Raw genomic sequence first — 24,740 nt, 5'->3', positions numbered from 1 at the left:
AGTTTATGGATGACTGTTATTTTAGGCTCCTCTACTCTTGTGAAGATCCATGGTACACAGACTAATTCACTAATTTCAGAAAGATAGTCGGTTCAGTATATAACTTGATGAAAAGTAAAAATGCAGATTAATGAAAATCATCCTTGAAATTAGCTAACATGTACCTAGTTAAGCTAAGGGCTTCAGGAGTGATAACTCTACAAATGAGATGTGGCAGTGATGACTTAAAAAAAAAAAATTGACACTATACAGCCATCTGTTATATGACCCATTTTTACTACAGCTGGCCTAGAGCAGTATAAAATGTTGTTCTACTCTATATATCTGGGTGGGGTAACCGTGCATCCCTCGTTTTCCAGTGAAAATATAAGTTTTGCACTTTATCCTGTGAATTCAACAGCCACAAGTTTCTTACAGAATGTGTGTATCATGGGTGCAGAATGAGCACTGTGAAATGTTTCTCTACTCTGATCCTGGTTGTTGTGTATAAAGGTAATGCAGCTCAGTTGGACCTCGGAAATTAATTGCTTGCCTAAGCAACTAACCACGTTGGTGGTGGATACTGTGATGGTCACTAAGCTTATGCAGACACAGTTGAATGGCTGACTGCATGTACTGTATTTGGATATAGCAAAGGAGCCCTTATGAAATGCTGGTCTACAGAATAAACATTCTGTATGAGATTTATGAAAGGCATACTAATTACAATGTATAACACTTCTTAAAAAAATGAAATTGTGATAAAATGCTTATGAAGCCCTTCAGAAACACTTAGATATATTGAGAAAATAGTGATGAATTGATGATAGAATTTATTAAATATATTCTGGAAATGGATGACAGTGAAGATTGTGTGATAAAATCACGTAAACATCACTCTCAGAAATAGATAAGAGTGATTATAAACGGCAGACTGATAGCTGAGAAGTACAGAAATGCCATAATGAAATGAACTTATGCATTGTAGTACTGGCGGACTTTAAAATAGCTTTCGGATGTATGAATATTTTCATATTAAAATTAATTTGGGCTTTAATCTTTATAAATGTACTACACAGAATAAAAAAAATCCTCCATTATTTTTGTTACCCTTTTGGGTTTTAGTGCTTAGTTTTGATTGCATAAATAGTAATTATTATTTTGTGTTGCTTTTAGTTAAAAAAATAACCTTGATACAATAGCACTAACTACAAAGTGAGCTCCAGTTTGGTTTAAAAGATGAGGCTTTTTAATTCTTTGTACATCATTGTTTCATTAATTTATCTTAATAAAATCAGCTTATTAGGACAAGGCAATTTTGTTTTTTGCTTAAGCATGTTTTAACAAATACAAGCTGTCATTAGTTTAGGGAAGGAATGTGCCAGTTTATTTGGTAGTGGAATATAATATTTTTTTGATACCATACATTACACAAAATAAGAGGTTCATAGTTTTTACCTGATAATCTATTCCTTAAAGATTTTAATTTATTATTTTCTGATCAGTAAAATTAGCTTGCATTGTTTTTTTTTTTTTTATACATTTGGTTATGACAAAATTCAGGCCAATCTGTACCCTGAAAGAAGACAAAAGGCCTATTGTAGTTATACATTCTAATTTACAAAATATTACCCATGTGTAGTGCCGTTGATCTCTTTTGTAATTAAACAGTATGCAGTACAGTGCTGTATAAAGGAATAATCTTACCAAGTTATTGTAGATTGTACAGGAAAACTCAACTATGTTCACTCAGAAAAAAATAATTGAATTTGTCTGCATTCTGAAAGTTTACCATAATCCCCCCAAAAAAAAACATATGCTGTATTTTGTGTTTGCTGTTGGTCTGGTGCTCTGGATTTGTGTCTGTATTTATTATTTAGTCAGATTAATTCACATTAGGTTTGGCCAATAACTGGATGGGTGACAGTGTAAACATAGTCTTTTCATTGGCTATGAGAACTTCCGTAAGCTACAGCTGCCTAGCCTCATGCAGCTTTATACTGTGTAGAGTTGAACTAAATCTTAAGATACAGTAGATCTTAAAATTTGTTTCTGGCCAATGTACGTTACTCTTCGTTTTTCATTATTTGTTGCATCTCCCGGAAATCTGTAATTATACGGACAAGATGGAAAAACATTTCCCATCACAATTTCTAGTGATATGTTCCTCAAACAAGTAAATATAGCTTGTCTACTACATAATAACACGCCTGTAAAACTAAAAAAAAAAATTGAAGTTGGACCATTAGTATGCAGTCTTAGTCTTGCTGCTCTTATCTTCAGCTCAAACTGTTTCACTAAACTTTTTGTAGTGCTCATTTGCAGCAGTCAAAAAATTCTGCAAATAGAATTTTGAGATTACACTTAGTTCCACAGTGCAGAATTACCCTTAATATTTGTAAATAATGGCCAGGCATGTACCTCACACAGGAACATGCTTATGACAGAAATGTAATCTAAGTTTAAAACTAATTGTGTGTGGGATACTGATGACCAGACTGGTGACCTTACAGTTGTAAGGATGGATGCCTGCTCACTCCCCAACACTCTGTACACAATTCATTACTTTCACGATATACTGAGAGCACTTTTTTTTTTCTTTTTTTTTTGTCACAACTGTTCTTTGATAACTTAACTTTACTGATAAAATATTAGTTTTATATCATGAACAGCTCAAAGGTTCTCATTTCTATTGTTTGCAGTACTTGATTATTTAACCATACATGATTATTTGATCAAACACATGAACAAATAGTTTTTATAAATACTATACAGTATCTGAAATTTTAAATTTTTTTATAAATTTCTATGCTAAATAAATAAAAAATCAAGATATTATTTTAAGAATAAACCAAATGCCAGTAATCAAATATTTTTTAAATTAGATTTTGCATTGCAAGATAGGATGTTAATTTAAATCTGATTAAAATTTGTAGAGCATTTAAAAGAGTTCTTTAATTTGTAGTTTTATTGTTATGTAAAATGTTTGAATTAGTGTGTTTTGTGTGCATGGCTGTTAATAGTAGAACCTTATCTGAATGTATTCTAAAATGTGATTCGTGTGTGTGGTCTTTTCTATATAATGTTTAAATATGTATTAAAATCAGGCTGACACTTACTTGTGCAATCTAGATGTCTTTCTTTTTTTCTCCAGTGCGGCATTTTTTGAAAGGTGATAACTCATTTATTCCAGGTGCTTCCTCTTGGTATTCAAGTTTTTCTCTCTCTTCTCTAATTATAAGAGATTCATGCAACAGTGTGTGTATCTAGGTGAATGTTATTCAACACTCAGTCTCTTGCAAATGTCTTTCACTTTTCATTCATTTAATGAAGGTTCATTTAGTTTGTAATGTGTCATCTTCACACTATTGGTACGTTTTTATTCACTGTTGTGTTTTTATGATGTGCAATCACTTAGAATTTGATTGGTTTACTTAACCAAAGAGGGGTTCTTTTCATTCATTGAATAATCTATAATATTTGAGAAATAATACTTATCTAAATTTTCTTCAGAAGAACTATAATTGTACCATACTTGATAACAAATTCTAATCCCTTAAGAAATATTGTTAAATTGTATTTGGCTTCATTATTCATTAATCAGTCCTCATGAAAGAAAATTTGTGTTTCATATCACAAACATTTGTGTACATTCAGTTGTGCATGCATACATACATAAATACATACATGTGCACACATTAAAAATGATACATCATTTAATAGTTGATTGTTTAAAGAAATCAAAAAAATATATAATTACACAACAAATAGAAATCAATAAATAGGAGAAAATGTTACTTAAAGAATTAAGAAAGCACTTAATGTAGAAGAATTTATGGTAAGAGAAAATGTTCCTGGTTATTGAAAAGTAAAGAAATATGAGGTTGGAAAAATCAGCGTGTTACAGGTTGTATTTGTAGCTATAAAAAATAGTTATTTAATAAGGCTAAAAGTACAAGAAAGGAAGAATAATTTGCTCTTACAAATCCTTGTATAGCCCTTTGCTATGTATTTTCTTTCTACCCCTTTTTCCCACTTTAGGAAATCTATGGTTCTTTTCCACTTTTGTTCCTGAGTCTTTGCTTCTCTGCATTAGCCTTGTGTTTACTTTTTTTTTTTAATCTCACACTGATGCTATTGCTTTGTACACCAATTGTTTCAAATCATCTGTTGGAGTTGGATATGCAGTTGTTTCTTATGACTGCACAATCCAAAGATTATGCAGTCAGCTAAGATTTTCACAGCAGAGTTGTACAATTTTCTCAGTTCTGTCATCTACATTGGTACCATGTCTATCTCATCGTCTGTTGAAGTCTCGGACTCTCAAAGCATATTTTAAGTGGATTGGCTCTTTTATTCCTCTCATTCCCTCATTACTCACTTTCAGTGTTGGTTGTGTTGCATTGTCAGCAGACACTAAAGGGGTTTTCCTTTGCCGAGTCTCTGGCCATACCAAAATTAAGGCCAATCTTATGTACTTACATACACTGCATTTCATACACAGATAACCCATACATAAGAAAAAGGAACTTGTGACAACATTTCAGTCCAACTTGGACCGTTGACTAGTCAAACACCATCACAGTATTGTGCCTTTTTATTCTGTATTTCACAGTAAGGGAATCTGGCAATCCTCCTTTCATCACTATCTGTTGGGGGAGCTACTCTTTTTGTCTGCTCATTGGTCACACCTGACTCCTATATGGCTGTCTCGTGGAAGGGCACTAGACTGAACTCTGAGAATTGTTAGGTAATATTATCAGTCCAAGAGCTTAAGATTGTTTCATTCAGCAGAGAGCATGCTACCTTGATTTTTCAATCTTTCCTTCATTGACCTGACATTCTTATTCTATCCAGGTTTCTCTCTGCAGGTCACACATTTAATGTAGATTTCCTCTATGATTTCTAGACAAGCAGTGATTGATGAACTGATGTTGACTGTTCTTTTGCCTTTGTTTTTTGTCTTGAAATTTCTACCTCTCTTCCTCTGCTGTTACTCCCACTCTCATTATACAGCGCTGAATGATCTTGGTAGCCATAAATGTCATTACCCTCTCTATTTCCCTTTCCTTTCCCAGCCCACGTATTACATTGCCTTCCACTTCCCTGCCTTCGGAAACACTTGAAGTCATACCATGGCTTCAGTGCTTTCCACTGTGATACTACTCTTTACCACACCATTAGTTATGATGATATTATTATTATTATTATTATTATTATTATTATTATTATTATTATTATTATTATTATTCAGTTTCCCCCATTGTACAGTGCTAGTCATGGCATTGTTGGGTGAGTGCCCCGGCATAATGCCATGATTAAAATCAAAGGCCTACCATGCAGGGCTTTTTTTTTTGTCAGTGCATTATGCCGGGTAGCAGCCATTAGCATGATGTCACGACCTGCTGCCACACTCCACAGTGACTCCTCAGTGTTCATGTGGCTTCCGTGGTGAGAGGAAATGTTACACTTTTGTCTCTCATCCGCCCCAGCTTTTGTCTGGTGTTCCCTTTGGTTTTGGGGCTATACATGTTTGATTATGGGTAAAAGGAAGTCTTTAACACCTGAAACTATAGCTCAAATCATAGGGTTTCACAAAGCTGGGCACCAGACGAAAGAAATAGAGAACGTTGGTATGTGTGAGAACTCAGGAACTGGGTGTAGCGTTTCAAGGCTGGTGGCGGTGTCATGATACCATCTGCCAAACCTTGGCCTGGCCCCTCGAAGAAGACATCAGTTCGTACCTTAACTGTGTTAAAGAAGCAGTAAGATAACTGCTAGAGAATTGAAAGAAAACCCACATCTTCTCTCAGAGGTGTCTGTAAGAACTGTTAACAGACGTGTGTCAGAACTGGGCTACAGTAGTCACCACCAGGTTAAGAAACCGATCCTTTCCAAGCCACAGAAGAAACATAGGCTGGAGTTTGCAAAGAAATATCTTCACTGGAATCCTCAACAGTGGTCCAAAGTACTTTGGAGCGATGAAGCAACCTTCACAGTCACCTGCAACCATGGGGGATATGTGTACTGGTCCAGAGGTTGTGACCTGCTAGACCCACACTACACCTGTGGGACCACCAGACACCCAGACTCACTCATGGTTTGGGGGTGTTTCAGTGCTCAGAGTGTTGAACTGATTGTGCTTCCCAAAAACCAGTATACGTAATTACCTGGAGTTATTGTGTGACAATTTACCTGAGGCGCTTGACAAGTGTTGACGGTTTTTATGCAGGACAGTGCACTGTGTCATACCACCAAATCTGTAGTTCAATGGCTTAAGGACTGTGAAGTGAGGTTCTTTAATGACTGGCCAGGCAATTCCCCAGACCTAAACCCTATTGAGAATCTTTGGTCAACAGTGAAACTAAGTTTACTGGCAAAGATATCAGTTCCATTCTGCGGCCGGAGGCTGCTCTACACGAGGCATGGAATAATATACCTCCCCAAACCCTCGAGAATCTGTGTGAGAGTCTTCCTGCACAGCTGAGGGACATGATTAAGAGTAAAGGATGCTACACCCAGTATTAAAATCTCAGTAAGTGTGCAAATATATGTACAGTGGTACCTTGGCTTATGAGTGCCCCAGCTTACGAGTTTTACGAGTTATGAGCCGTTGCTCGGTCGATTTTTTGCTTTGAATTGTGAGCTAAAATCCGAATTACGAGCGAGCTTCAGATACACCGCCACTAGTTGGCGCAGCGAACACCACAACAGTACACGTTTACCTCGCCATGGAAGCATCTCTCTTGTGTTGTGCTTGCATTTTCTGCAGTTGTTTTGCCAAATTTCTTTTTTCTAACCATTGGTCTTAAGAAAGTAAGTGCAAAGAACAGTGCTAAGAAGAAGAGGAGGATGATGTCCATTGAATTAAAGCATGAAATCATAGAAAAACACGAGCAAGGTGTGCATGTAGTTGACTTGGCAAGGCAGTACAAGCATAGTATGTACTTCGTGCCTCACGCCATCTCACAGACAAGGCACCAGGCATTTACGCTGATTTACTTCTGAGATAATCACCCAAAATGTAGGCTGGCCTCCTGACTCAGGAACAAAAAGTCCAAAAAAAATCGCTTTTGTTTCAGTGTTTTCCTCATGAAACTAATGATCTAGTGCAGTTAGCCTCACAAACACACTGTTTTCTTTTATAATAAAACCTCAGAAGGGCAAGAATGGGAAGATATGGTCAGAGCGATAATTATTTTTACCTCAGGAGTGGCCGTCACCATTTGTCACATAATGACACATTTTGTTCATGTTCATTTTATTTATATTGTTTATTATGTCACATTAGATCAGTTGTGATAGATGAATAAGCCATAGAGTTGATATTAGCATTATATTGAAGTATTTTCTCCTGACTCCCGAGAGCCAGGAATTCTGCTGGAACAGCTTAATGGCATTTCAGTTAATTTCAATGAGGAAAATTGATTTGATATAGTACGAGCAAATTGAGTTACGTGTACGAGCTGGGTCACAGAACAAAGTAAACTCGTAAGTCAAGGTGCCACTGTATTAATTTTTCATGGTATAGTGGAACCCCGAGTTTCGGCCACCCTGAGTATCGGTCACTTCGAGTTTCGACCGTTTTTTTCAGCTAAATTTTGCCCCGAGTTTCAGCGAGTTGGAGCCAGTCTAGCTTTGTTTATCCTCAAGTGAACATTACCTTGCTCACTCATCCAAACATTTCACGATAAATTCATTGTGTTTAGTGCTTGTTTATTGATTGTGACTGTGAAATAAGCCACCATGGGCCCAAAGAAACATCATAGTGGCAGCCCTTTGGTAAAGAAAGTGAGAAACACGATAGAATTGAAGAAAGAAATTGTAGCAAAGTACCAAAGTGGAGGAGGAAGAGAGAGGAGAGAATGTGCCTTCTTCAGTGATTCTACGACATGTACAATACTAAAGCAGCACGAGTCGATAAAGGCTTTAGCACCAGCCAGCGATGAAGTGTAGCATTAACAGTGTAGCAAGTAAGTTAAACGATTAATCGATAGAAAAAGGACAGCACGAAACTGACTCCTCCAATGTTGTTGGAGTTATATAGGGCGACTGACAACACCGCCGTCTCTGTTACCGCCATCACCACCATGTAAGGCTTATCTTTCAGTGGCCCTTATACACCCAACAACAAACAACACAGCAACACTCATCAGTTAGGGAGAAAGTATGTATCATGTTTCTGTGTTATTAATATTGTTTATTATGTCATATTAGATGAATTGTGCTAGATAAATAAGCTCTAGAGTTGATATTAGTGTCTTATTGAAGGGCTATGTTGTCCTGCCTCCAAACAAACTCTCCTGCCTCTCTCATATGCCAACAAGAGTCTTCAATAAAGGTAAAACTGATTTAAATGTTCATTTATCCATTAACCCTTTGACTGTCGCAAGCCCCTTTCTGAAACTGTCATTCTGTGTCGCAAAATTTTTGAAAAAAAAAAAAAATTTCTTATGAAGTGATAGAGAATCTTTTCCCAATGGTAATGACACAAAAGGTACGAAATTTGGTCGAAAACTCACGGAATTACGCTCCTGCAAAGTTAGCGGTCTCAGCAACATATACACATTGGCAATTTTCCTGACTTTGAGCCCGGTTTTTGGTCAATTTCATTGTTCCAGTTGACCAAACTCATAGCTATTTCTTTAGAAATCCACTTTTTCTATCAGCTGAGTACAAGAAACTGCCCATTCACTGATTTGAACTACCCAATAAAGTGGTCAGAAATTGGCAATTTGGCCAGTTTCATGCAAATTAAAAAAGATGCCAATTTCAAAATAGGGTCCAGAATAAACAATGTAGACATTCTTGGCACTAAAATAACATATCCTCTGTTCATTAGTCACGTCTCTGGGCCCCTCTTATTTTACTATTGCTTTCTATTTTGATTTTTTATTCATACAAAAAATACAAAATTTCTTGTTATGCAGACTACTGCATTATTGTAAAAATTATATAAATAATGTCAGTGCACTAGTGAAAGAATATTAGACTCCCCAGTTGATGTGTGTTGGACGTGTGGTGTGATTTGCTTACTCCTGAACATTGGTAAAAATCGAACATTTCTGCTACTTTGAGCTCAATTTCAAGGTCGTTTTCGTCGTGAAACTAATCAAAATCATCTCTGTTTCTGTAATATGTTTTCCATTTGATCACCTGAGACCATGAAAACGAGAATACAATGATAAATACTATACGAAAATACACCTCAAAGTCAGCGTTTTAATCAAAAAAAACGGTCAGTTTTTTTTCTCATTATGCACTGCGTCCTGCAGGATTTTTTTTGTGGAGCACACTGACCACACAGACCCATTCTCTCACATGTGGGCCTACCAGCTTTCTCCTGCTTGATTTGAAGCCGCTAGAATTTATGCGTGCTAATACGTCCGAAACACTGGCTCGTAAGACGTATATATACAACCAAAACAGTCAGAGGGTTAAAATTAGTGCTTTATATTTATTTCTCATTGTTTTCTGTATGTAAAACTATAGTATTTATTCTTTTAAAAGATGAATTTTTTGTGAATATTTTTGGGTGGAACAGATTAATTGGATTTACATTATTTCTTATGGGAAATATTGCTTCGACTTTAGGCCTAGCTCCTGGAATGGATTACGGCCAAAACTCAGGGTTCCACTGTATGTGTTTGTGTTTTGGTGCGTGTGTGGGGAGGGGCGGCATAATGCCATGACTAGCACTGTATGTGAGAGAGGCTGAAATTTGCGGATCTCGTTTTACGTGTCATTTTTCTGCCCAAGTGGGTTTTCAGGTGTCACATTTCACAACATACATTTCACAATAACTCTCATAAAGAAATGAATTTTAAAGAAAAAAAGAGAAAGTGTTCTCAATCTGTACATAGGAAGAAATGAGATGTAGTATAACATACACAGTGCCTGCAAAAATAAACTGGATCTTCTCTTTATTATTATGAAAATTATTAAAAAACAACAATATAAACATTATATAGCAAACACTATAAGACTTGGTACTTACATTAATATTTTGTCATCTTTCCCTTGGCATTGATGATCATTTGAAGTTGTTTGGGCATGCTTTCACTCAGATTCCTGAAGTAATCAGTTGATAACTGGTTGACCCAAATGTCCTTGATCTTCTGCTGCAGGCATGACATGGTATTCCAAGCATTTTCAATAGGACTGAGGTCTGGACTATTCCCTGGCCACTGTAAAACCTCAATATTTTTCTCAGCAAGCCACTTGGTTACTTTTTTGGGCCTTATGAATGAAGGCACTATCGTGCATAAAGATGGACAGTCATAAATTACGAAAATGTTTAGACCACTTTATACAGTGTAAAATGGAGGCTGCACCACCTTTATGCATGAGGTTTTTACAGTGTCCAGGGAATAGTCTAGGCCTCAGTCCTATTGAAAATGTTTGGAATGTCATGAAAAAGATTGAATCCTGCCACATTTCATCCATATTGTGCTTGCAGCAGATCAAGGACATTTGGGTCAGGAATCTGAGTGAAAGCATGCCCAAACAACTTGAATTGGTCAACAATGCCAAGGGGGAGATGACGAAATATTTGTTAGTACCAAGTTTTACAGTTTTTGTTATATATTTATATTGTTGCCTTTTTAATGATTTTCATAATAATAAAAGGGGGGTCCAGTTTATTTTTGTGAGCACAGTATGCAATATAAGAAGTCAAGAAAATAGAAGATACACATTTTGACCTGATGGACAAATGGAAACCACAATTAACCCTTTGACTGCCAAGACTCCAAATCCTGAAGACTCTCTGTCGCAAAATATTAAAAAAAAAATTACTTTTTCTTATGAAATGATAACTTTTTTCCCAATGGTAATGATACCAAAAGTACGAAATTTGATGGAAAACTTATGGAATTACGCTCTTGCAAAGTTAGCAATCTCGGCAATATACGTATACGCATCAGCGATTTCGCCCATTTTGAGCACTATTTTCAGCCAATTCCATTGTTCCAATTGACCAAACTCATAGCTGTTTCTTTAGAACTCCATTTGTTCTGTCGACTGAGTACAAGAAACTGCCCATTTACCAATTTCAGCCACCTGACAAAGTGGTCAGATATTGGCAATTTGGCTAGTTTCACGCAAATTAAAAAAGATCCCAATTTCAAAATAGGGTCCAAAATAAACAATGCAGACATTCCTGGCACTAAAATAACATTTTCTCTGTTCATTAGTCACATCTCCAGGCCCCTCTTATATTACTCTTGCTTTCTATTTTGAATTTTTATTCACACAAAAAATAGAAGATTTACTGTTATGCAGACTACTGTATTATTGTAATAATTGTATAAATATTGTCAGCCCATTCGTGACTGAGTATTAGACTGGCCAGTTAGACACCTATTGGACAGTGACGTCATTTGTTTACTCTTGAACATCAGCAAAAATTTAACATTTCCGCTACTTTGAGCTCAATTTCAAGGTCCTTTTCTTCATGAAACCAATCAAAATCATCTCTATTTCTGTAATATATCTTCTATTCTATCAAATGAGACCAAGACAACCATAATACCATACGAAAATACACCTCAAAGTCTGTGTTTTAAGCCAAAAACCCAGTCAGAGTTTTTTACTTTCTTATGCACTGTGTGCTGCTGGATTTTTTTTAATACTGCACACACTGACCAGACAGACCCATTCTCTCACATGTGAGCCTACCAGGTTTCTCCCACTTGATCTGAAGCCGCAAGAATTTTGGCGTATTACTCTGTCAGAAACACTGGCTCGTAAGACGTGTATATACGACACCGACGGTCAAAGGGTTAAAAAGAAAAATTGTTTCTGAACTGTAGAACATTTCTTATAAAATAGTGATAGACTGTTGGAATGTGATCTGAGAGGAAGTAATATGTATGTGCTGCAACCACTGGAAACTTTAAAGCATTATTACCAGTACGAACTTACACATTGAGGACAGGAAGACATGATGAGCATAGCTCTGGTCTTGTGACTACAAGTAACCACATGTACATCTTTGTGTGTGTGTATTTATAAATATATATGTGTGTGCACTTGTCTGTGCATTTGTGTTTGTGTGTGCACATATGCAGTTCAGTAGTATATGGCGATAAAACTCTTGATTAGTTGAAAATGTTTATTATAAGTTTTATCAACCACAGGTACCTTTTGTTTAGTAGATCACAGGACTTGTGTAGCTTCCACTGATGAAGCTGCTAGTGGACAGTGAAATTATGGAGTTTTATTGTCATAATAGTCACATTTACATCACTGTGATTTTCATCTACTTGGTACTTATCACTAATTTATATTTTAAAATACCATTTTTATTGATAATGGTAGTACTAATATCTTTTGGCTGAGGCTAGGGTCTAAGCCATGGCATTTCTACAACAGGCTCTGCATCAGCATCGTAGTGGGTATTACTAAGCCTACCTTCCCACACCGCTACTCTTCTCACTTCCTCTTGTACATTCATCAAATCCCAAGAGACCTGGAATTATTGGAAATATCTGCTGCCTGTATTGGACTTTAAGGTGGCTTTTTTTATATCCTGTTCTGAAGTTGAATTTAGATATATCCCTGTAGCATGGAAGTACTTAATTGGTATATGGGAATAACAAAAAAAATCAGTGAATTCTGTTTTGTAGGAAGCAGTACTGCTCTTGGGATATTCTGAATTTGACTTATTTTTTCTGCACTAACATCCGTAACCAATATGCCATCGAATAACACTTTTTGCAGAAATTAAATATTTTACAGTGTGATACAGTAAGTGTACACAGTAGATAAATAATTTATTGAAATGATGAAAATAAATGCTATAGTTGAGTATCACTTGGTAATGTCTTGCTATTCTCTGGCATATATGGTATCACAGTGTAGAATGTTTACTTAACCCCTTTCAAACTTTTGCTTTCCTTTTGCTGCAGAACCCTTGAGGGAATGAACCAGACCTAATGTTTTTTGGGAGGAATTGAAGAAAGCACCTGAGGTAAGGGCTCGAGTCATGAGAACCTTGTCAGAATACGTTAACATTAATTGCCAATGTTATTATGAAGGGAATTTGTTCACTTCTCTGCTTTAGTTACCATGCCAGTTGTCATACATTTGTTTCTAACTCCATAATAATCAGTCCACCTGTACTGTGTATTTTATAAATGCAAATGCAATACTCTGTGATTAGGAATGTGAATTATTTGAATTGTTATATACATTCACATCTGTCAAGACAGTTATTGAATGAGTGATGGCAAATGTTTCCCTTGTTGGGAAATGGCCAATATAGTAAAAGAAAGAATTGTCATCTTCAGGATTTTTTGGTAGAGGCAGAAAAATCTTATGTTTCTTTTATAATTTAAAGTCCCTGGAATACCTGTATACAAATGTGCACATCTATATCATATACAGGGATGTATAGATACAGACAAAGATGGCGAGGGATCCAGGAGTCAACTTTGACAAAGAATAATCATTGTTGCAACATATTTATTTAAAGAAATTCCATGATCCACCAACCAATTTTAAAATAGCACTTAGATATGAGGGTAGGGTAATTACAAAAAAAAGGGTTCACAACATATGTTAAACCAAAACTGGAATATGCAGCACGAAATAATGAGGTGGACAAGCTGGAAAAAGTTCAAGGACAAATGACAGAGGGACTGCAAAAGCTTAGAATTTGATTTACAATGAAAGAATCAAAAGAGACATGGCTGCACTGACTGATAGGAGGTAGAGAGACATGATAACCATAAAAGTATTCAAAATTATACAAAATAATTGTTAAAGAAGATTTTTTGACTATCAATAGGGAGATCAAAAAGCCATACCTCTAAACTAGGGAAGAATAATTTTCCTTTGTGAACAGTGGTAGATAAATTAACCAGTTTACAAGAACAGGTAGTTAGTATTACAAGTACTGGGAAAAAAAAATTGACCAAATACCGACATGGGAACAACATGAGCTTAGCTTGTTGCTGTATCTATATATTGGCAGAACTGTACCAGATATGGCATTAAGGTTTGAGTAGCACTGAGTTATGGTGTTAAGATATAAGAACTGATAACTACAGGCAGTAACTACTGCAATAAAGTTTATGGTTCATTCCCACTCATACCTTTGCGCTTTTTCCCTGCTGTAAACTTTCTCATTTTTTTCCTCTCTTGAAATTGTATTTTTGTGTTCTTCCTAATATATAAGATTTCTCGGTTACTTAATGTTAGTATATCTAGTGAATCAGCTCCAGTCACACTTTCATTGAAGAGGCTTTGTAGTATCAGGATCCTTGACTGACATTTTTGAAACTGGTAAGGCAATAGAAAAGATTCAGTGTTAATTGTGTGATATGTCATTCCATTTAATCCATTACCACCAGCTTAGAGACTTGGAACTTAAATAATGGCTATTAAGAAAGAAATATTGTTTGGGTAATGAGTTTGCATATAAACAAGAGAAGTTGAAATAAAGCAAGACTATATAATATTATGTATAGCTAGTTGAAAGTATTGTGTGAAAACATACAGATCATTAAGAGCTAGGTTAATACAAGCTTCCGTGAAATGTAGTACAGTCATGTTTATACTATTATTGTGTGTGTAAGAATGTAAGATAAACAGTGCTATATGCATAATGTCTTTATTAAAATTAGATGAGCAGTAAGGATAAGGAGAGATAATATAAATTTCCAAAGTCTGAACTTTTGTATCATAGTGTGTTTCCACCAAGTGTGTAAAACATGATAGGAAGGCCACTATATTCTGATCTGAATTTTCTATCCTCTTTAATAACTTACTAGGTATTTCAAGCCATGATGTAAGCATGTTTTTCAAAAAATACATATAAATCATGGCTTAGAATAATGCCAAGGAGTCATTACAGAAGACATAATAACGAAAGTGCTTAGAGGATGCAGAGTTTACATGCCCCAAGTCAGAACCAAGGGACATTTATTATTGTTCCTCATCTTGTGAAATTACTCAGCCGAGGTAAAATAGTGAAAGTGACTCGACAAGATATTATTAATCTTGTACAGTCAAACTCCCAGATCCGCTGGAGTAAGGTTCCCTTTTTTTTCCGCTTAGCGCATGGCCCTCTGAATTAAAAAGTAATCTTAATATTACAAAATGTGCACATTGCATTTCCAACACCCAGATATCATTGAAGATTCTTGTAATGTCAACATTAACAAGATTAAAGAGATATGCTCAAACCTGAAACAAAATTTATTACTACATGACAGAATTTAACGGTATAGGAATTTGCTGTTTCTTTATTCGTAACTGTACTTGAATATAATGTTATGATTGCTATTATGGAGATTAAAAACAAGAAAAATACTCCTAAAGTTTTTGAAAATACAGTAATATATATTACAATTGAACTTGTTTAGGAAACTAGAATTTGATATGCATCTTATGCATATATTTTTCTTATGGTAAAGCTGGAGCTGGTTGGCTTATAATATATCCAGAAAACACTTGAGGATGTCCTATAATACCTTTAGCTAAATAATCGTATTTTCTGCATCAAGTGTAAAATTAAGGATTTGCATGTTTTCCAGTATTATTAGCCATAAAGTTTATATACTTTAACTCACACTTTACAGTATTTCTCGCTATTGAAGTTAAATTATGTACTATGCATTACTTCTCCTGTAAAAGTGTTAATGTCATAAAAAAATTATTGCTCATTTTACATTGCTGTATTGAATCTCCTGTATTTGTTAACTGTTTTAACTTAGTTTCCTTCTAAAAAACAGTGATAAGCATGTGGAATTCACACTTAAACAGAAATTGGCATCGTGAGGCAAAAAATTTGCCAAACTAAAACTAGTTAAAAAGTAATATAAAGGAAAGTAGAAAACTAAATATCCAGTGGAAACTAATATATAAAACATAAAATTAATTGCTATATAATAAAGTACACACAGCTCAATAATATGAAATAAAACTTAGAAAGTAATTTCTATGTAATTCATTTTATAATAAAGCAGCAAAGCTGCATCATGTTTGTGTAAAACAATAATTTTAACATAAAACAATAACATGCTTTGTTATGGTATGCAAATTAGTTTTGAAGGTAAAATTTAGCCTGAACATAGATTATTACTGTACCAAAATCATAATAAATAATGCCAGGAGTAGTAACTTCAATTATCACTTCACTAGTTTTACCTAATTAGACGTGATGAAATATATTGCAAGTAGATTTCTAAATTTAAACTAAACTATTCAAAGAAGTCAATGCTTTCTCATGGCTGTTGCAACAAAGATGAATTTTATGTGCATGTTCCTACAGGCAGGTTGAATAAAATTTTAATATGAAGCCTATGCATGCCTGAGCAGAATACCGGACAGGTTTTAAATTCTGTGCCTTCACACCATCACTTCACTTATTGATTGTACCAAGCCTGTGGCCCTTAAGTCTCTCTCTAGTACTTCAGTGTTTAGCAGAAAATAAATATCTTAATCTCGGGAATATTTGTTCATAGATGCCAATAATACAAAGAAAGAATAATTTAAGACATCTCAATTTCTACTCAAGCAATGTTTGAATGATGACCTAACTAGTGCAATTTTTTCCAAAAAAAAAAAAATGTAAATGACTCACTGGTTTAGCACTTTTTTGTGAATGTAGGGATGATAATATACAAGCAAAGATGGAAAAGTCTTCAAGCCAGGTACTACCATCTTATCAAAACTCAAGTTTCTCATGCAGAAACTGCCTATAAGGTTGAGACATTCATTTTGGCTAATATACTCTCTTCTGAAGATGTGAGTGTTTGTCCAGTATTTGTATCTTGACCTTCCACACCCATAAAGATGGGCATGTAAAGTGCTTTTAACACATTGATACCATATATTTTTCTGCCTTTTATTAAACCAGTAAGGCATTCATACACTACATCTTAACAAGCTATGGAAGCACCACTTTATTTTCTACCTCTTTTATAGATTTTGTGAATAATCTTATTTGATTTGCTTTTATAATTGAATTTCTCATTTTCAGATATTTAAAAATTTATACTCCTATGAAGTAACAATGGGTTCTTTCACATTATGCTTTTTTCCTTTATGTAAATTGACATGAAACAGACAAAGTACAATTTTATTTTTTAATCGCTGGCTATGGTCTCTCAAAACGGCTGTAACCTCTTTTCTTTCCTTTACTTGACTTTATGTTTAGATTGTTATTCATTCATTAAAACAAGGGTTGGGTAACATTAATGATTGTTACATCTGGTGAAAAAAAATCACATCATAGTCCCTCCCCCTTCTCTTTCATTGTCCTTCCCTCCCTCACCTACCATCCCTTTATTTCTTCCTCTTTCCCTCTCTCTCTCTCTCTCTCTCTCTCTCTCTCTCTCTCTCTCTCTCTCTCTCTCTCTCTCTCTCTCTCTCTCTCTCTCTCTCTCTCTCTCTCTCTCTTCTCTCTTCTCTTTCTCTCTCTCTTTCTCTCTTCTCTCTTTCTCTCTTTCTCTTTCTCTCTTTCTCTTTCTCTCTCTCTTTCTTTTCTCTCTCTCTCTTTCTCTCTCTCTTTCTCTATCTTTCTCTCTCTCTCTCTCTCTCTCTCTCTCTCTCTCTCTCTCTCTCTCTCTCTCTCTCTCTCTCTCTCTCTCTCTCTCTCTTACATTCTCATTCTCTCTCATTCTCTCATTCTCTCTCATTCTCTCATTCTCATTCTCTCTCTCATTCTCTCTCTCATTTTCTCTCCCATTCTCTCTCTCTCTCCTTCCCATCCTTCCTTTCTCCTTCCCATCCTTCCTTTCTCCTTCCCATCCTTCCTCCCTCCCATCCTTCCTCTCTCCCTCCCATCCTTCCTCTCCCATCCTTCCTCTCTTCCTCCCATCCTTCCTCTCTCTTCCTCCCATTCCTCCTCACTCTTCCTCCCATCCTTCCTTTCTCCTAGTCTTCCTTTCTTATTTTTTTCCAGTGCAGTATTAAAAAATTTTCTGAAAGTGTATAACAGTGGTCACTCTCTTTTGTGGTCTTAAGGAGTTAGGACATAGGGTAGATAATAAAATGAACTGATAATCATTAAATTCTTTGCAATATCATAAACAGTGTATTTATTATTTTTTTTATACCAAACATCAGTTAAATTTTAGAGTTTAGAAAAGTGCTGAGATAAGAAAAATCATTTATATAAATCAACAACATATGCATAAAATTATCATATATATAAAGAGTTAAATCCATGTTTTGTTACCTCTGTACCAAACAAATACAGACCTGCATGACAACACTGGTGCTGCTACATTCACCAGTATAAATGCAGTGAAACCTTAATTGAATGGACTAATGGTGAAAGATGTCTAATGCCAGTTGTTCCTTAAATATGGATGATGCTATTATTTGTCCATGATCATAATAATAAAAGACAGTTCTGGATTTTTGAGCTCTTGCCCTTAAAGTCCTAAACCAATTTATCCAGCCAACTGTGACATTAATGGACAAATCTGGATTTAATGGACTGTGTCTACTGTTTCCAGACATTGTCTGGAAACTGACTTTATCTGTTAAATCAACGACTGTTGAGATTTCACTGCTACTACTAACAAAAATAATAAGAATAAGAATAATAAGAAAAAATGCACCTCAGTTTAAGTTGTCCATTCCAATTATTATTTTAAAATCACCTGTTCTAAGCTAGAACCTAGTGTGTTAGATGTAGCTTTCAGTTCTTCTCACTGCACTCCCACATCAACTGTATGTTGCTACTGAAGCCATCAGTATGGTTTATGTACTATATTTAGCAGGCTTCAATGAAATTCACTGTCATGAAAAGCAAAAAATGTGCTAGTAATGACAACTTTCAGTTTTATATCATATGCTACTACCTCTCTCTCTCTAACTCCATAGTTTAATTCTAATAAAATGCCACATAGTCTTACTACCATATACAGTGGACCCCCGGTTTGCGATATTATTTCATTCCAGAAGTATGTTCAGTTGCCATTACTGAACGAATTTGTTCCCATAAGGAATATTGTGAATTAGATTAGTCCATTTCAGACCCCCAAACATACACATACAAACGCACTTACATAAATACACTTACATAATTGGTCGCATTGGGAGCTGATCGTAAACCGGGGGTCCACTGTATTATCCCTTTTTACAGGTACAGTATTGCTGACATTTTATTAGTATTCCTTAGACATCTTTAATACAAATAATTTTAAATGGTATCAAAACAGTGAAATAATCCTATAAAATCCTCCGTGTGATGACTACATAGTATAATAAACACTTAGGGAATGTCAACTGGAAGCACTTCCTTGCTGTGTGAAATATGTACATACTGTAAAGATATTTTTAAGGTAAAAAATGGATTTATAAGTTATTTTTTCTTTATTGTTTATCAGAATGCGATTACATAGGCTTAGGTTATATGGATTTTTTGTGATTGAAAAATCATTTTATCTACTGTATAGTGGGCAGAAGGAAATATAACTGCTCTCAGGCAGACAAATGATAAATTTTTGCATCAGAACTGATAAGTGGGTGGTTTACAAAAATTTTACACAAGTCTGTATCTGAAGAGAGCGACCACTGCAATGATCTAAAATTTTCACACACACATTTACGCAAATTGGTTTTTCTTAGGAGATATAGATATAGTTATTCTGCATTTCCTGTAAAATGTTTTACATGTATACAAGTTAGCTAAAATAAAAAGAGCAATAATTAATACTGTACTGTTCTTCCGTGATAATATTCATATATAATTAGTTCATTGTTTTCATTTAATGAGGGCTGTATGTCACTAAAAACAAAATTCAGTATTATTATTGAGATCATATATTGTTTTATACAGGACCTGGATTTTGTTTTTCAATGGATGTTTCAAGAAAATTACGTTTGTCATTTTTATCTAGAGATTCCCTGTAAATTGCATCTTGCAAAAGTAAAGCACAAAGTAGATATAAACCAGTTTTAATATTTTAATTTTCCAGATCTCATTACCAGTAATGCACTTCTTACACAGGACTTTGAAAGCTACCTTTGTACATAGATTCTGAAAATGCTTTAATTTTTTAGGATACTGTATAGTTGATTAAAATGCACATAAAATGAATCTTATGCTTGAAGGTGTTTATACAGCAATACTATCAGCAATACACAATATAGAGGGAAGGTCATCACTAGTTTTAGAAGACTATTGTATTCTGTACATGCAAGTTGTATATGTGCAGAAGAAGAGTGGTATATTTTCACACTAGTGAAGAAAACAATATACAGTGGAACCTCAAATTTCGAACGTATCACTTATCAAACTTTTCGAAAACCGAACGCTTTTTTCAAACCAACTTTGTCCACATTATCGGACTCGCCCCTATTTTCAAACCGCCAGGTACCGGACCTGTCCAGCAGCCCACACTGTCTGCATCCCCATGCAGTCACTGTGAGCCAGTCTGGTTTTGTTGATGCATGAGTGAACACTAACCTGTGCTCTCATTCAAACATTTTACGATTATTTCATGGTATTTAGTGCATGTGGGACTGTGAAATAAGCTATCATGGGCCCAAAGAAACTTGCTAGTGGTACCCCTGTGGTAAAGAAAGTGAGAAACACCATAGATGTGAAGAAGGAAATAATACAGAAGTATGAGAGTGGTGTGAGACTTGTTGAGCTTGCCAGGATGTACAGAGGGCTGTGAACAGTTATTTTGTGAGACAGAAACAGACAACTGTGGACAGTCTTTTTGTGAGACAGAAACACAGAACTGTGGACAGTTATTTAGTGAGACGGGTAAAGTGACTCTCAAGCTGGTAGTAGTGGCATTAAAATACAGAGAAGGGAAGTAACCCCAGAGAGGGCTATGATACCTGAAGTCCTCATGGAGGGGGATTCTCCTTCCAAACACTAACCCCAACTCCCTCTCTCCTCCTCCCTATTATCCAGATGCCATCACCAATCTTCAATAAAGGTAAGTAAAAATGTTATTTTATATGGTTATTTAAATTTATTAATACATAATTGAACACTATATTTGTTGTGTGTATGTAAAACTATAATTAATCTCTATAAAATGTTTTTTTTTTTTTTGTGAATATTTTTGGGTTTCTGGAACGGATTCATTGTATTTCCATTATTTTTATGGGAAATATTACTTCGCTTTTCAAACTTTTCGAATTTAGAACTAGCTCCTGGAATGGATTTAGTTTGATATTTGAGTTTCCACTGTATGTATTTATAGTAGTATCATCATTTATTGAATATTGTACTGAATTTTATATGTACAGATGTCTTTTGACATTGAAGTTACGTAGATTTATTTTTAATGTCAACTGTTTCCCAGTATAGCAGAGTGGAATATGTTCACTTGCATCCATTCAACAGCTGTCTTGACAGAAATGTACAGACACCACATTTCTGATAACACACTGAACTGCAACATCTCCACCCATTCTTCAGAGTGCAGGCACCATAAGTGACACCTCTAAAACTTAAGTCCAGTTAGCCAGTTTTTCTGAATTCCTTCACAAATGCAGCCTTGCTCACTCCATCAGCATGTCAGATTTCAAAAACCACTTGTGTCTACTATTATACACATTAGACCTTCATAATCCACACAGTGGTAATTTGCATCTTAAATTCTTTTTTTAAATTCCACAAGTTGCAGGTGAGACACTTCTTTGATGTGGGATTGGATACTTGATGTGTGGTTGGATATTTACCTTACAAGTCTGTGCAAAAGAAGCATATTTTGAAAGAAGTTGTTCAGCTTGGGTTCATAGGGTGCCAGAAAGTTTTTCACAGTGGTAGAACAATTGAATAGGATAAAAGAAGAAGTTAGTATTATTCTTACAATCATGGAGAAGTGCTAAACCTGTAGGGGTCATAGAATGCCTGGGGTAATGAGTAGCAATCAGATTCAGGAGGCCTTCACCAGCATCAAGACACCTCCCATGAAGAAATAGAAACTAATAAATGTTATAAAAAATGGATATCTTAAAAAAACATAGATTAAGCTGAAGATGGGGACACCTCAAACATAACTACCTTCTCTCTATATGCATTGTTTACTTTAATCTCTGATAGTGTACAAGTAACATGCAGACTTAATGACCCTTTTGTAGCTAATATGCCTTAAACTTAATAAAACAACCAATCTGCTCCTATTGCTGTAACCACTAAATATGGGACAACACAAGTTTGGCACTATTCCTGTAGTAGTAGTGAGGGTCTCGTGTCTATTTTACAATCAGTCCACGAGGACTTAACTTTTTCCATGAACATAAAGCAGTTTTCTATAGCAATAGACACTTGATGCAGGAGACCACAAGCAAAGGTTTGCTCTTGTAGGTACAAATACTAAATAATGATAATCTTTATTTCTATAAAGTTACACAATATAATTAATACAGGAATAGTTCACATTTTTGGCATGCTTTATAGAAAGCCCCTATTTATACAGAGGAATTTGGGCAGCCTTAAAATGAACGAATCTTTACAGATTTTTTAGATTAAATTCGTTTACCTGAATGATAAAATTTACGTCTCTAATATTAACTCTGATCTGGATTATTTTTGTAAGATAATTTGTAATGTGTACAATGCATTTCAGGCAACTAATCATAAGACTTACTTGCTACTTAAGAACTAGGGAACACCACAAGCATAGCTTTACTGAAGGTATGAACAAGGAATCACACACTATTGCTAACTAATATATGCTGTACATATTTATCACAATATCTCTGGTGTTGAAGTTGACTATAAAACTGTGTTACCTCAGTGTTTGCACAAAATCCTGTTTGTGTCAAGTTAGATGCAACAGTTTAAGGTTTGTTTTTTTATGTAAATTACTTTGGCTGCACATATACAACATATCAAGGATTTGCTTCTAACAACTTTATTTGTCTTCTCTTTAAGTGAATGTATTTATAATTCGTAGGTATGTAGCAAGTAATTTTTTATGCATAGTAGTGTAAGTTCTACAAAAATATCTTGGTACTGAAAGTGTGCAGTATATTCTCACTACTAATTTGGAAACCTTCTCTCATTATATTTTTAGTTAATTTATTATACAGGGCTTTATTTCCCATTGTTCTACATTTTTTTCTGTTTCATTTTGTATTGCTCATACTTGTAAGGTAATGTTCATTTTTTCCATTACAGAGATTCCGGATTTAGATGAACACTGGATTGCCTTTACGTCTGTCACTTATTGAGCAGCCTTTCTGTTTTAATTTTTGGTTTTATTATTGATAGAGTTAATAAATGTTTTCTGCACAAGTTTTTTAAATTAACGTGTATTGTAGATGCTTTCTCTTACTTGTATTGTTGTTATAATCAAACCAGAATTCTTGAATGTTATGGTTAATGAAAATACCTGTCTGTACATTATAGATGTGAGCATTTCAGTTTAGGAATACCTGCAGTATTTCTTGGTGGGGATGGGAGGGGTGAATTATGGCATGTAAATAAAGTATGTGTGTGAATTTAAAGTTGGATTTGTTATTACTTTTATGTACTTAAAAATCACAATGCATTTTTGAATGAGTATAATTATTGCCTTTTATTAAGATGTACTGTATATAGTTATTGGTAATTTCTTATGGAATGCTTCTTATACTGTACATGTATATAAATTTCTGCAAGAAAACTAATGCAGTGTAATAAATATTGGTGCATGTTTTGGCTTTTGCTGGGGGTGAATTATGGTATACAAACACAAGATAAAATCAAAATTGTCACATCTTTTCACCCACCTGTAGTTTTGATATAATGATTAAGATAAAATACCTTATATTACTTCATTTTTAACATTTGAAATTCTTATTTTGAATAATGTTATGGCAACTTAAGCCCAGTGTACAGCTTTATAGTTTTGTAAGATGATAGTCTATTTTGTTTATTTCATAACCTATTGGCAGTATTTATTTTGGGTAGAAAACTGTCTGTCACTACTGTCGCATTTTTGAGGTAAATCCCATAATTTAAATGAGTAAATTGTTTGAAATTTTTGGCATAGGAAACTAACCCTGCACTAAATTTGCTAGTGGTAACTTTCAGTGTTTCTCACAAGGGATCTAGAAATTATTTATGTAGATTAATTGACTTAAAACTGAAGCTATCTAAAATGTGGCGTGTTGTAAATATTTCATATACTACAGTATTTACAAACATTATCTCTATGTCCACAGCAGGACTCGAACCTGCAAACTCTGTAGAGATAATGTTTGTAAATAATTTTGCCTGTTTGCGAATTGTCAAGCATACTACAGTATACGTAATTTGAATATTTCATACATAATTTGTCCTAGAAATTAGTAAGCAGAGCATGAAAATTTAATTGTGATTATAGTTATTGCTTAGATTCTTCAATTTAATGATGTTATCTGGTGGTGGACTTGAAAGTTAACTTGGGTGATGGTTTACTGCTCACCAGACCTTCAGTGTTAAGTATCACTGAAAGTCGTGTGGCTCTGTACAAAATACTATTCTATAACTTTTGTAAATATGTCATACCTCAACCCAAATATTCTGTATGTTGTGATATTCTTTAGGTAAAAATATAAATGACAAGAAACTAATACAAAGTTTTCTTTACTTAAACATTTGTGGTATCATTAGGGAAAGGGTATAGTATATAATCTTTTATTTTATTCAAAAAATGTGATGTTTCACATAACCTGAATGAAGAAAAATACTGTATTCAGTGAGAAAAAACTATTTCCAAAAATCTTAAAAATGCATTTACATTTTCAGAGAGGTACAAGGTGACCAAAGGTGTTCAATACAGTATACAAAAATAATAGCTTAAGTA

The 24,740-nt window shown here is 34.7% G+C and overlaps 1 protein-coding gene across 14 annotated transcripts in view; it reads left to right on the top strand.

Moving 5' to 3' along the window:
- The window catches only part of LOC128693219 (plasminogen receptor (KT)), a 47,402-nt gene extending 22,889 nt beyond the window's left edge, over positions 1 to 24,513 (top strand). For 4 of the 14 annotated variants that reach the window (XR_008407689.2, XR_008407694.2, XR_008407687.2 and 1 more), the window contains 3 exons: positions 12,355 to 12,494; positions 12,891 to 12,952; positions 23,090 to 24,513. Coding sequence is in view for 2 of the 14 variants with exons in the window: in XM_053782725.2 (XP_053638700.1) it covers positions 23,090 to 23,104 (15 nt within the window). In the remaining 12 variants the exon portion in view is untranslated. The remainder of the gene's footprint in view (positions 1 to 12,354; positions 12,495 to 12,890; positions 12,953 to 23,089) is intronic. The other 10 variants (XR_008407693.2, XR_008407695.2, XR_008407690.2 and 7 more) reach the window with 3 other exon arrangements.
- The last annotated feature ends 227 nt before the right edge of the window (positions 24,514 to 24,740 follow it).

The sequence above is a fragment of the Cherax quadricarinatus genome, chromosome 28 (genome assembly GCF_038502225.1).
Source record: "Cherax quadricarinatus isolate ZL_2023a chromosome 28, ASM3850222v1, whole genome shotgun sequence".
Lineage (NCBI taxonomy): Eukaryota > Metazoa > Arthropoda > Malacostraca > Decapoda > Parastacidae > Cherax > Cherax quadricarinatus.
This window is presented reverse-complemented; position numbering and strand designations above follow the sequence as displayed.